Source organism: Lineus longissimus, chromosome 9 (genome assembly GCF_910592395.1).
Source record: "Lineus longissimus chromosome 9, tnLinLong1.2, whole genome shotgun sequence".
NCBI classification, from domain to species: domain Eukaryota; kingdom Metazoa; phylum Nemertea; class Pilidiophora; order Heteronemertea; family Lineidae; genus Lineus; species Lineus longissimus.
Genome location: NC_088316.1, coordinates 14405178 through 14419912, shown reverse-complemented (window position 1 = coordinate 14419912; position 14735 = coordinate 14405178). Strand labels below are relative to the sequence as shown.

At 40.9% G+C, this 14735-nt stretch overlaps 1 protein-coding gene across 7 annotated transcripts in view; it reads right to left on the bottom strand.

The window, feature by feature from the left end:
* The window catches only part of LOC135493596 (myotubularin-related protein 6-like), a 55452-nt gene that overhangs the window by 29222 nt on the left and 11495 nt on the right, over positions 1 to 14735 (bottom strand). For 3 of the 7 annotated variants that reach the window (XM_064781055.1, XM_064781053.1, XM_064781051.1), the window contains exons 2-3: positions 8592 to 8708; positions 6577 to 6742 (exon numbers count right to left, since the gene is read on the bottom strand). In XM_064781055.1, coding sequence (XP_064637125.1) covers positions 6577 to 6742; positions 8592 to 8708 — 283 coding nt within the window. Of the gene's footprint in view, positions 1 to 6576; positions 6743 to 8591; positions 8709 to 11103; positions 11777 to 14735 lie in introns of those variants that run through there. The other 4 variants (XM_064781049.1, XM_064781050.1, XM_064781052.1 and 1 more) reach the window with 4 other exon arrangements.

Below are 14735 nucleotides of genomic sequence, written 5' to 3'. Positions count from 1 at the left end.
GCAATAGCCTGGGATCTGAAACCGAATAGAAATGACACTGACGACGTAGTCTTGGACAGGGCATTGGCATCAAGCTGAGGCTTGAATACTCAAAAGGTCAGGCCTGGTGGTATCTTGAGTAGCCCAGGGTCTGAAACTTCTGAAGTTGTTATACTCTGGTAGAATGAAACAGGTGATGTTGCTCCTGACAATACCTTACGCATAGTTGCCATCAAAGGTACCTTAGTTTCCAATCACAACATAATTGCCATCATCAGTATGGAAAGGGATCCTGTGAACACAATTCCCAAGTAAGTCCCAGAGAACAAGGAAGACAAATGCACCATAATGGACACTCCATGTTGGATGAACATGCCGGGAAGAAAGACAAACTCATGACATGCCAACAAGACCCATCACTTTGTTGACCATTGATACCAAGATGCAGTCATGTATTTAAGTGTAGAACATTTACTTGAAGAAGAATATGGAAAACGAACTTGAACTTTTTCTTACAGGCTTTCTCATTAAACTTGTAAATAAATCATATTCTTCATGGTGATCAAAAACAACACTTTCCACTCCTCACGCCACATAAATACATGTAATACTGCTAAAAGCTATTGTGTTGAAAGACTTAGATAAACTTCATAAATAAAGTCTTGTTTTGTATTTATATTTCATAACGAAAATTCCAAAAGGTCAAACACAATACTTTTGACTATATAGAAAACGTTGGCCTAAGGCAGGCAAAACAGAAACTGGTTAAGAGTATTGGGTTCCTTTGAATAGGTTCACGAGTGGGAGGGATATTAGTTTTCTAGAAAGTTCACCTTGGAGTTATAGATTTTTGCATCCTCCGTTTCAACTTACAAAGGGGTTGGCAAACAGACAGATTAATCAACTGAATTAGTAGTTTTTTGAAGTGCTTGGAGATCCAGAAAAGCAAATGTTAAACGAATTGAATCAATGATTGTCTCATATTATTTGCTTGACTAGAACAGAGTAGAGAGAAGTGGGAAGTGGGTCTGCAAACTTCATGAAGAACTCTATAGTCTATATCATGATTTGTTCCTATGAATATCTCATAAATTCAGAGCGAAAAACCATAAAATCTGTATTTGCTATGCACAAATGTTGTCACTTGCGGGATTTGGCTTAAAAAGTCAATCACCCAGCCACTTCTGGCCTGGATTTGAAGCCAGTGCCAAATAAGCTTATCTTCTTTTACCCAACATCCAGCTTTCAACAGGTCTTGGGCAGTTTAAAAAGGATCAAATCATCATGCCGAGAGACCTCTACCCGACCATGAATGGACCGTGTAGCAGAAAGTATTGATGCCATTCATGAGGTGAATCGACTTGGAGTTGGAACCTGGAACTGGTACAGGTGGGTTGACAAAAGAGTTTTCTTTGGGGATTTGTAGGCGATAAGTCTATACTGCTTGTATATCAGAGTGCAGCTTTGAAATCTCTGCTACATTTAGCGAGGCATTCATTGAAACATGACGAAATATACTTTGGTTAAACAATAAGCCCCTACACATGTAGAAAACACTCAGGATTGTAGTATCAGACATAGGGTCTATATTTGGGAAACACTTCAATATGAGATTGGGTTACAAACATTTTACAGGGTCTCATTTACATTTTGCTGTTAGTCGTTTATTAGCAAGTGTAAAGTTGCATGCTAAGAAGTGGTTTATCTCGCAATCGCTTTCCAATGATCGGTTGCCAAGAATGGAAGTAGTAACATAAGTTCTGCTTTGTAAAAAGAACTTCCTTTTTCATGAGCAGACGATACGTGACTAGCTCCAGTTGACAGACGCTATCACAGTGGAAAAAACATAACAACTCCAGTATTTTTCCATACACCAATGATGTCTCGCTCATTTATTCTACTTTCCCATGATCGTGCTGATCACAGGTGAACAGAGTCAGGTGAATCTCGATCAACTACACAAGCTTCTTTTCATCCGAAGACAACTCATTTCTTCTTTCTCAAACCTGGAACAGATAGCGAAGATGCTTTACTGAAGTCGAGCTGTCACACAGGAATGACTCAATTGCCTTGTCAAATCATTTCACCAATCCAGGGGCTGCACAGTCTCTTTCCTGTTGAGAGCGCGGTCCAGAGGGTTGTGTGCTCTCCAAGTCACTATATTCTGTGCTTTGTTTTTTCCCTTAGATTGCCAACAGTAATTCCTACAGAGGTCCCCACTTCCAAGAATGACACCCCAACGGACGCGAAGTGCCATGTTAACTGAATTATTCATTTATTGATTTAAAAGCTGCAAGGGAAGACACAACCTATCTCGGGAGCCCTTCGGGGTGTACAGCCAAGGGCTGGTCTACACTGTGCATACTGTCAACAGCGTCAACACTGTTGTGGAATACAAGTGAGAAATCAGTCAAATTACCATTTATCAACCAATCTGAGTACTGCGCCGACTTCAAGATGACTTCCTTATTTCCCTTGAGCTTCAATCAGCAATTGTAGGTGTTAGGTTCCACTGACTGGTGCATGATGGATCAATCGATGATCAATCTTATCTGAAGGAGAATGGTTGCTGAAGGCAGCTTCCCTACCCAATTATCCCTTTATATGTCGACGGAGGGCTGAAGTCTGTATACACAAACAAGTGTGGTTAGGAGCCACAGTGGACCAGTGGCTCCAACTTGGCTGGCGGTCAGGAGTCCCTAGTTCAAAACCCTACAATTGGCTTGTCTCTGCACCATGCAAAGTATATCTTTTAATCATTTGAGTTGATTAAAAGGTACATTTGACGATCCACCTTGATTTGTACCCGGCCAAACCTGTCATAATGATGTTCGGAAGGGCAAGGGCTAAAATAGGTAACAGCCGACAACACCAGGCAAATGAAGTTTCACCCATAAGTCAGTGAATACAGATGGTTCCTAATGGCAGTACAACCTACTTTAGAAAGCAGGATATATTGCTTACGGCACAGCTACTCACCAAGTGATTTTTGGTGGCAATCAGGAGCAGGTACAAGAGATGATGGGCGCTTGAGGCAGCTCCACCTACTTTGGTAGAGAGGACGATGGCTGAAGGCTGCTTCCATTTGCCTGACAAGTGGTCGACTTCAAAGGTAAGGCTTGGTCATAGTTGTCAATTTTTGTCACATCAACTTGTCTAAAGGTTATTAAGATGGAGTCTGTGTCAACTGAAGTAGACCAAAGATATTTGCGCTTCATGCAGAAGTTAAGCAGAGCGCTTTTGTTCAAGCGACAGATCATTGGTAATACTTTCTTCTCAAGGAACCAAACTTCGGAACCTTGCTGCTTGAGAAAGTTGCAAATGCGGGAGGCCATGAAGTTGAAAACCAGGCACAACTCTTGAGGAGCCAGAGGAGAAAGTAAGGTGCTGTTGAGACTTGAATGTTTAGAAAAAGTAGTAAGCAAAACCATTACTTGCCAACCCATCCAAACCAGGAGATTGGAGATGGCTTCCTGCGGCCATACTGAATATATGGTTCAAGCCCAAAATCAATGGAACCATGCTGAAATATGTTGCAAACGATCCATAAATCAATGCTTAAAGCCATCCTTGGGGTTATTTATTAAACCTTCTCTCATACAGGCTATTCACACAGTTACAATGGGAAGCATCTGCTACAGGCAAAGTTAATCAACACTAAATCTTTGAGGAATCACCTCAAAGAGTAAATGGGAAGTACCAAACAGGATATCCACATTGTCCGGTGATAAAAATGGTAACAAATTGATGGAGAAATCATGTGTTGCCTGATCAGGAAAAACGCTTCCAGAATGGGCAACATGTTTCCATTTCTGGTGATAAATGAATCTCAATTGCAATACGGAATTTCTTATATCAGGCATGATCTGAAGAAGCCAATAGTTTTCTTCCATCTGGCCGGGGAATACTTTGTAACCATCGCTTGAAATTACCACCTTCTCCCTATGAAATATGACCACATTAATTTGTGGAATATCTGGTGTCATCAAGGATTACACATTCAAAAGCAACTGCTCTTGGAAAGGGAGTTTCTTCAGACTGATCTCTCATATAACAACACAATTAGCTGATTACTGCAGAGATGACAGTCTTTTCAAAGCTTTGGATGGCAACTACTCGAGGCAGGAGCCAAAGTAGCTTCACTAAGGAATTATTCTTTGAGAAGATGTAAACAACTATTCAACTATTCGACCAGTTTTGCCAATGCAGCCATTTTAATGATACCAGAGGCGACTGACGAGATATTCGTCAACCTATTGCACACTTTGATGTCGACATCTGGCAGCATAGTTGTCCAGCCGGCCAAAATTGACATGACTGTACAAGCTCTTTAATGAGAATGCCACATTATCAGCTACATCTGACAAAATATCACCATCTATAACTCATTCCTTGCGCTGACCACTCTTTATGAATGCCATATTGACCAAACGACCGCCTCAACCAAACCTTACCCATTCAGAGCAGAGAATGACTATCAGAACTCATTACAGAGAACACTGTTACAACTGAATGACCACAATGACAATCACGGTACGAACATGAGATTATAGCGCCAAGACTGGTCGACTATTGCAATATCTGTATAGACACTACGGGGCAACCTGCCAGCCTCTTTCACCCTGAGTCAGGGCTTGTAATATGATTTATGATCGAAGTTGTCATTGTGACATCAAATAAGCCAGGACAAATAGCCGTGGTTGTGGACGAACTGACCATAATTGTCAATAGGTTGATTGACTCGGAGAACGTGCCCGGCTATGATAACGGTGGCCATTCAAAGAGTCCGTAGCAATAAGGTTGGCTTTGATAGCATTAGGGACTGTCCATGTCGGCTGTTGTGACAGCATAAGGGAGTCAGGGAAAGCTATGCTTACACTGATAAGGTTCTTTCTGACTTCCCTCTGAAATCTACAGGAATCCATGAATGTTTGCATGTGGAAGCCATTGATGTTTGTCATTTAGAACAGGAATCCATGGGTGTTTGACCTTTATGATTAAAATCAAGAATAGAATGGAATGGAACCTGTCTTCCAATATGGAGGCTGAAATAAATTGCACAGCAGAAGACATAAAAAACCTTACAAGCAACAAACCAAAGATAAAACACACCATTCATCGTACAGGTTATCTCAACCGAATGCAATTGAAATTAACCACCGCCCTAAAATCACCCAACTGAGAATACTATAATGAGCAAGAAGGCAGTTTTCAGCTCCCACCTGGAATGCATTGATAATCACTCTTCCCCCATTAACGCAATATCATCAATGACTGATCCACTTTCAATAATGAATTTTCATTGTGAGCGTCATAAGCAGCCTATTGGTTCATTGTTGCAACACAATGGCATTGATCTCACCTCACTGATCAGGCTTTAATGGTGACAAATTACCATTGCAGTTTGATGGATGACATAGACCAGGTCCATCAATATTATAACGGCTCCGTATTAAGGAGGATTCTTCTGCTAAACTAGTAAAAGTTACCAATATGAGAGTTGGCACTTCTAGCTTGATGTACTTTAAAACAAACAAACCTGACTTAAAATCAATTTTATTGTCCTGGTGTGATAGTAACATAGATATAATAGGTTTATATCACCTCTACAATAAGAGCCTCGAGTATTTTATGGATTGATTACTAAAGTACATGCGCAAAAGCAAAACACTAGCTCTGTAACATATGTTGGAACAGCGATGGCATTAAGGTTATCAACGAGTCCACCTAGCATGGGGCAGGTCTCAGATAGTTCCTAGACCACTTGGGCTCAACTCCCAGGCTCCCACACCAGCCAGATGGGACAGTATAAAACTGTGGTCCAATGTGGCCAGCGCAACTAAAGCACCCTGAAAGATCCTGGCAGCAGCCGCTGAAATGACCCTACAATATGTAGACTCCCAAGTTTTTTTCTTCATTTAATCAAGTAAAGTGGTTATCAGAACAAGATAATTTTCCAAGCATATTGTAATTATAATGCCACGCCCTGGAAAAAAACTAATCATCCATCCATGTGCAATGGGGCAGAGAACTCAATAAATTCATGTAGATGGCGCAACAGGGCTGTCAAAGCCCAACCTCATTTGGACAGAATAATGATCCCGACTTAGTCAAATTATAGTCTAACGCACCAGTATCTGAAATTGCAATCCAATACAAATCATCTGAAGCAATTATAGGAAAGAGAGTACTATCATCATTCAAACAAATTAAGGCACTTCATCGAATACCGATACCATTACCAATATTGCGGCAAGGGCGGCTGGCTTCTCATGGCTTTATTTTGCAAACTGTTTAGATGACGTCCACAGTCAATGATAGTAAGATTCACTCCAGTTTTCTGGATGAGGACTGAAGAAACATCATAGGCCAAACCCAACTACAAAAGGCATCAGCTTCAGTGATACCAGGGCTATTAATGCTTTCAGCCTAAGCCCTGGAAATTGTCTCAATACGTAATTTTGTTTATTTGGATTTAATAAATAATAATAATAAAAATAAAATCAGCTTCAGTCTCTTAAATGAGCACACAGAGATTTGACTTGGCCACCTCACTTCCCCTCCAGTGATTTCAACCAGAGAGTAAATAGAACTTACTGCCGGGCTGAGAGAGTTTGAGCAGTGTCGTGTAAACATCGTGACAGTCTCGCTCCCTGGGAATGATGAACGTCACACAGAGGAAGGTCTTGCAGCGTATCTGGAGCGGCGAGCCGGCGGTCGTCAGAGGAAGCTTCTCGACAGATGCTATGTGCATATGGAGGACCTGGAATACACGAGAAGGTGAGAGCTCGGTAAATAAACTTGGTAGCTCATACGATGCTAATGGCGAAAATGAAATATTGATGTCAAGGGAGGAAACGAAAAGTGTAATAGCTTTTTGTAATACCTTGATGTTGTTGACCAAATCATGAAAAACTGAAGCAAGGACAAACATGTGGTCAAATAACTGCCCAACTCTGGCTGATCCTCACAAATGATAGACATGGCGTTACTGACTTGGAACGCTACTCAACCAGGAGGGCAATATAATCTAGATTATTGACAATATCGATGGAGCAATGATTTACAGAGGTATGTCACTATGGTGAGCATGTCTGGACAAGTAGCAGTTATTTGGACAATACCTTTAGAAAGCAAATATGACCAACATGAAATGATATTGCTTATCCAACAAGATCCACTTTAGGTAATGTTCTTGATATAACATTGACATCATAAAACTCCAGCATTGAAGTATAAACTCCAGTCACAAATAGTGATGGCCTCAGCCGACCTGCCTGTCTAGCTGATATTTGGATACCTTTCAAAAATGATATTGGTCAGGATCCTGCAGCCACTGAAAGCTATTCCCTGACGTATGGATATTGCTAAATACAGTTACGGATGATATAGAGATGCAATGGTGCAGCTTCTTTATGTTGCCATGGCGAGCTTGGATACTTTTTACATTGACATATTGCGTGAATGATATTGGCAACCAATCTTTCTTGGTAATGACACATGGATGGTTTTGGTAAACACACTTGTTGCCAATATAGGAAAGTACAAGGAATGATCTACAACCCCACTTGTTTCTCAACTTATTCACCAACAAGATTAGACTGCTGATGAGAGACAGACTGCTGCTCTAAACCGTACAATGACGCAGTGCAATGAAAAGACAAGTGCTATAAAACATCTCCAGGGGCTAGATTAACTTATATCTTCCTTAGGAGGAAAAGAGCACTCATAAATGACTTGTAAGAGGACTTAGGCAAGATGTCATATGTGCTTAGCTCTCCAAGACAAATCGGAGAACATTTCCAATTTCGACTAGTGTCATCTCGTTGCTGTATGGATGAAAACGAGGTATCGCTTTATGAGATACAAGATGTAAGAGCGCTGTAATGGGTAAAAGGCAAGACGATGAGCAGGGCTTGTAGAGGAAGGCTAAGTCTCCCCAGCAGTCGGGCAAATAATGTCTGGTATGAGATGGTACAATCATGGTCGCAGCAAAAGATTAGGAATCGCTTCTGACACAATCGCTTCAACAGAATCGCCTAGTACACCATAAAAGAAGCTCTCAATGTCCTAATGGAACTTGGCCAACTAGCCGTCAGCCAAGTAATTCCAATAAACTCTGGCCCCCAATCAGATGAATCAGAATCCATTACTTGACAGAAAATGAATCAGGATAGATTACGAAGGCAGACAGTCTTGGTTCCTTTTAGGAGAAAACTGATATTCAATAATATTTTCAATGCGTCTGCAGCAATATTAGTATTTGGTCGACTGGATCGAATCACAATGAAAGCAAGCAATATCGGTGATATTGATGTCTGGCATCTTCAAAGGATATATTGTATGACCACAACCAATCGTTTTACCCATTTGGAAGTTGGTCAACCAACTAACCAACACAATATCCCATTTTCATCAAATACCATGAAAGCTACATTAGTGACTGAAGAAACTTAAGTAGGGACCTACATAGTGAAAGTTCTTGTGAATTGACTATCCAGATACAGACATCAGACAGTGAAAGCACTCTTGAGAGTCATAGTTAATTTAAACCTCCTTTGATTTAAAGACAGACCATCCGTTCCTGGAGGTTCAAGACCACTTCGACTTACCCATGTTTCTTTCTTCCCAGCCGGGTCCACGAATATCAGGTGGGTTGCTGTCAGGTACAACGTACCCACGGCAGGTTTCCTCGTGTTGAACCGGTCAAGGAGACGCACATTTTCAACCTGGAAGACAGGAAGGAGAAGAATGTTGTGAAAAACTGAAGAAGATGGAGATATAAGTTAAGATGGCAAGATCTGTTGCAATATCTTCTTGTGCTGAGATATGGATTTGGGTTCATCTATTCGGAATCTTCATATGAGGATAACAGGAGTCACCAAGGTTTAGTATGGGGTTTTGATGATTAGGGTCATCTCAGCCCCGTGGATTCTCCAATTCAGAGCTCGAAGACAGCAGACGATGGAAAAGATGTCTCATGTGATACCACTCAAGTGATCGCCAATGAAATGGTAATCGATTTTTCTGCTTGATTTTAACTGTGGCAAGAAGTAACAAATGACCTTTTTCATCCTCTCGAGATAAGTAATCGATACACAAGAGCTATCGATATCAGTGAGAGTCAGACTGGTGGTTTCTAATACATCAAATAGGATCAATACTCCACACTACCATCACACAGACGCTCAGGAGGCTGACTAAGACAATACTGTACATTGTCTGTTGTATTAGTATTAGGGTAATCCCTTGGGGCGCTGGTTTGGGGTTCCGGTACCATGCTTACGTCAGGTCATATTATTTATTCCCGACACATTGGATGGATCGCCTCCATTAGTCCATAAATTTTTGATCAAGGCCAGACTGGCCACATCATGAGAAATCAGTATTCATATCACAAACAGCAAACAACTTCCAAGTGAATTGCTTGGCGTCCGGATTGTCTCAGCAAATCACAGATTTCGTAAGCTATAACCATTGTTATCAGTCAAATAGTTCATCAATAGTTGAGTAGGTCTTCTCTGGCCTTTCCAATCCAGATCAGGAAAGGTTTCCTATTGCGATAAGGAAACGTTTGATGGGAATACGCCAACCGATATCTTTGTTTATAGCGCAATCAGCCAAGATACTAACAGACAGCACATCCCAAATGACAGGAATTGTGTGATAAATTAATTGGCAAACACCAGAGCAGTCAATTTGAATCGGTTACTGTCAGGTTGGTAATGAAAAGAGAGCAAGGAAAGGAAGCTATTAGGTCTACTGTGACAGAGAAATGACTTAATGACACTTAAGCTCCCTTTATCACACAGCGACATTCGTTTGGTAAAAACAATTGAGTAAACGTGCTTGCCCTGATTTTTGAAAAGTCGTGAAAATATATTTTTATATGAAAAACTGAAACTTCAGCAGATTTGACTTCACAGAAATTCTATTGAATTTATTCAGTACCAGACAACCTCTTCACCCCCATAGCAACACGTACATGCCATCGAATACTTAAGACCTGCACAATTTATTTCTGCATCACTCAACAATTGGAGGAGGCTCAGAAGGGATTTCTTCAGGAGACATGAGACCTTATTGAATTATTGACAAGCCAGAATTGATTGAAGAAGGTTTCCCACACGGAATTATAGCATCTCGGTGTTCACACTATGAGAACATTTTAACCATCTTTTCTCTGCAGATACGTACTGGTGCTATACTGAAACGGTAAAGAAGCTTTTTTATGATATCAGTTAAATGAAGTATCTTCACTTGGCCACCATCAACATGATCAACAAAATTTAAAATCAGACCTTAAACATATCAGGGCCAAGACTAATACACAACCTCTGCAAACGCAATGGCAGTAGAATTCTCCTTTGAAGACTTTTAATCAGGGCCACAATCGGCGGAAGTTGGAAAAAAATATCGAGATTTTGACTTTGGTTACGCATGTCCATGAATGACTAGAGTTTGTGAAACCGAATACAAATTGGTTCCAACTCCTGCCAACTGCGGCGCCGATTCAAAATCCTCCATGGATTATCGCCCATGGAATGGTGAATAACCAGTATCAGTATGATCATTGAAGGCTATAGGTTTCAGGGAAACATATTGACATCCCCATCCTCATGCCAAGCCATGATGTCATCATAAGAAGAAATCATCAAATAAATCTTAATAAATTCCATTATACTGCACTGTAACAACACCTACATGTACATGTACAACAGCAGCAGATGGCTTCGAATGTAATGTTGTAAATTTCCAATTTCACATATCGATTGGATTTGTCGAAGATCAAAGATCGAAAGAGGCAACATTTTAGAGGGTACATCAAAAAGGAGTAATTGGATGGTACATGTACTAGGTAATAGGGTAAATTTACAGATACTGACAAGTGAAGGTATCATGAGATCCAATCCCCATACTGACATTCCTTCATACATCCCTGATTTAACATAAGCATAAAACATGCGAAAATGTCCTCTGGGGTCGACGGACGGGGTGTAACACATCGAGGAATGCGGACCAGCTTTGATTCATCGTTTCAAACCACAGAAAAAAATTTCATCTCACTCCATTGAATATCGACCAATCTGACATGCACAATATGTTACAAACACCTAGGCCAACCTTTGCCTCTGGTCCTCTCTCCTCCTCCTGTGATTTCGTTTCCACGGAACCAGCATCGTCAATACTCCCAATAGACTCGCGGTGATCATCGTGGAAATGTGTCACAACCGTTTGAGGTAGAATTGAGATGATTCGCCGTTTAATCCTTATCCAGTCGAGGTCAATGTTCATGTTCTTCGCCCTCATTCTCATGATGGCTTAACAATTACACATCGGGAAATCCACGTGCCTGCTTTGGATATTCACCTCGTGTATCGACGATCCTAGGAAACCCCTAGTCAGGAGTAGACACCTTGAGTCTGGGAAGCAACCATTAGACACAGTGTTAGAAGACGCTTCCCTAGCGACGAGCCAGAAACCTGCCTACAGTACAATTCCTTAGTGACACGCCACAATCTGCTTCACAACCGCAGAATGTAATAGATTGCCGACAATTTGAACACCGCATATCCCGTTTATGAGCCATACAGTTATTTTTAGTTACAACTGCTGGGTTGCTGGCCAATTTGGAACCTTAGAAGATGGTGGGAAGTTGATTTCAGACGTTCGGCTGTCAAAGAAGGATTACGAGAGCATTGACGTTCGTTCGAAAATTGACGCTACGTAAAAAAAAAGCTGCAGTGATTTTCTGTAGTTTCCATATTTCTATGAGGCAATTCCGCACCTATGATGTAAAATGTAATTTTAGACAAATTATTGACTCAGTAGACAGTAGTCTGCCGAAGTAATACAAATTTCAGTCCATCAGTAATTAATGGGTTCCAAGCAGCTGAAATAATGAAAACAGTAATTCCATTGTCACAATTCCTTGTGCTGGAAGAACTGATTTATTGCCAAAGATTGTTATGTTGTCAAACAGCCCACTGAAGATATAATGGAGATGCTTTTTTGCCATATCAATGTCAGCTACATGCAGTAATTGAGAGGCATCAGGGGTTGAAGAAGCATATTTGTGAGAAAAATGAGTGTCATCTTCAACCACACCAGGTCTTCTTCAGGACAGACCTGGTATGGGTCGAAAGCTAATCTCCAAAAATACCTAGCTGATCATGTAAAAAGGTGTTACAGAATGTTATCATCATTCTATCGCTGATCAACACAGCATCCATCAAAAAATAAAATCCATTTCAGGAAAAATTTGTAGTGACTGTGAGCTTTTTTACTCCAATGAGCAGAGGTGAACCAGAAGAAAAACAATAAATGGTCCCAAAAGGGATAAGAGAATGGTAGAGAGCGTATTCCAAACTGCCTGCAATATGGTAATTCATCCACAGTGGCAGAAAAAAATCACAGCGCTGTCTGTGTATGCGCCATGTCATATGAGTATCAGCAATTGAACTTTGCTTTTCCAATGGCAGATACCATACATTGGCGATCCTCCTGAGAACTGAACATTCGGCGTTAAAAGGATACAGAGTGCTATCACTCCCGTGTTCCAGCTGTTAACAGCAGAATCACACACAGGGGTGACATTTTTTTCCCCTAATATACAGAAATAGACGAAGTGGAAAACCGGTCCAAAAATTGTGGCGATGGATCCAAGTGAGAAAATGTGACGAAAGTAAACACTTTTCGGTAGTCCTTCAAAGTTTTGCCTGATTCGTATCCTGATCAGAGCATGGACACATGTGATGCTCCTGAAAAAGACTGGTATTCTGAACAGAGCGCAGCAGAAATGACAAGGGCAGAAACTTATCCTCCAACGAGCAAGCTCACCCACACCAACCTCGAGGGAATGGAAAACATCTCATGTATTCATAACCTCTATTTATTAAGATGACCCCAGGCCATTGCTATTGCCTTTGCCCTTTTACATATTGCCATATGCCATCACCGACTCAACATGTTGATATGTTTATCCTAATAGGATTCGGCAGACTAATGCACGAAAACCCTGCAGGGAGAAGCACGCTTTCATTAGTCATTACTGAAATCGAAAATGGGCTACAGCCTTTAGAAGGCTAATTCTTTCAGTCACGGAACACCTTTTCAAATGATACAAGATTATCCCTTTATCAATAACGGAGTGGGACTTGGCTCAAATTATCCCTGAAAGAATGGTATACCTATTAAAATAGAATCACAGTTCAAACAATTAAAATGTCACTCGGTGATATTTCCTCCTATTGTAAACAAATGCTGACGTAACCTAGATAGTTTGCTGGATTTGTCAACAATTTCTTCTGAAACGCAAACAGCACATAAATCATCAATTCCTATGATGGATAATTACCCCAAAAGGAAACTACTGGAGGAATCCATAAGGTTCCATTATAAATTAAACCTTCAAAGCAGAGACAAGCACTTAGCAGGCAACCTATGGATTTCTCCGCAATCGTCTAGGAGACAATCGCATGAAATAAAGCTGGGGGTGGGCAGAGTTGTTTTCAAGTCTGACTCATAATGTCACAGTGTGATATTCTGTAAACTGGAACATTTGCCTACTTTTCAATAATTCATTCGCATTCCAATTCAATACAATGATACGGCTGCTGTCTGCAAACCTAAATGCTTGTGAAAGAAAGGCTCAACAACTACCACTGATTGACAGGCTGTCAATCACACAATCAATTGGAATTAAAAGTTGCATTTTCCCAAAGCTAGTAAAGTGTTGCAGCGTTAAGAGCAAGGTTTTTTTTAAGCTTCCATTTTGCTAACACACCAGAGAAAAATACCTGACCGAGCTGATCCTTTGAGAATAGATCGGCTGCTATCAGCAATATCGCCAATAAAAGCAGATTTACTGGACCATTCCAGATACTGATGGGCATGAATCTCTGAAATATTGCAGCAGTGTCAATCCATTGACCAAACACAAATGGATGCCGCTTATAAAGTACGCCGAATCACGCAATACGCCGTGATAAAAACTAATCTTTCCATGTCGCATTGCATTGGCTACCTTTATCGGGTTCAGGACAGGCGGTAGAGCAGCGAAGGAGAGTCGGCCTCATGATTAAGAGGTCATGGGTTTGACTACCGGCCAGGTCACTGCTTGGTTCCCCTACTGGTCAAGTTCAAGTGAGCGCCAGGGTTTCCGCCAGAGGGGGGATGGGGGATGGGGGGATTCATCCCCCCCTAAAATATTTCAAGGGGGGATATCCCCCCTTAATTTTTAGCACTAAAGTTTGTTTTACTGTCAAATTAGTAATTTTCATGATTTGATATGTAAAATAAGAGCATTTGGGAGCCAATTGTAGTGGTTTTAGGGCCAAAAAACGTCTCAGGAGGGGTCATATACCCTTTTTAAGAAAAAAAAAATTTTAGAAAAAAAATTTTTTTTAGAAAAAATTTATTTTTTTTGCTCCCCTCAAATTTGACCCTGGCGGAAACCCTGAGCACCATCCTTTTCGCTCATATCTCGTCCCAATGGAGTGTGCACAGTAATGGTCTAATTGTGTCCTACTAACTAGACCGAGGAATCACTACGATCCAGGGATAACTGCATCATGTTACAGACCCGAGAGGACTCGGAAAGATAATTAAGATGTATGGGTTGGACTAGATGAACATGACAAATAATGCCTGTGCATGCAACAAAAGCAGAGTACATTGGAATGGATGGCAGTCGTTACAATTAGCAGCCTTGATCCAGTAATGACATCAAAAGTCATGTTTTCAGCCATTTAGTT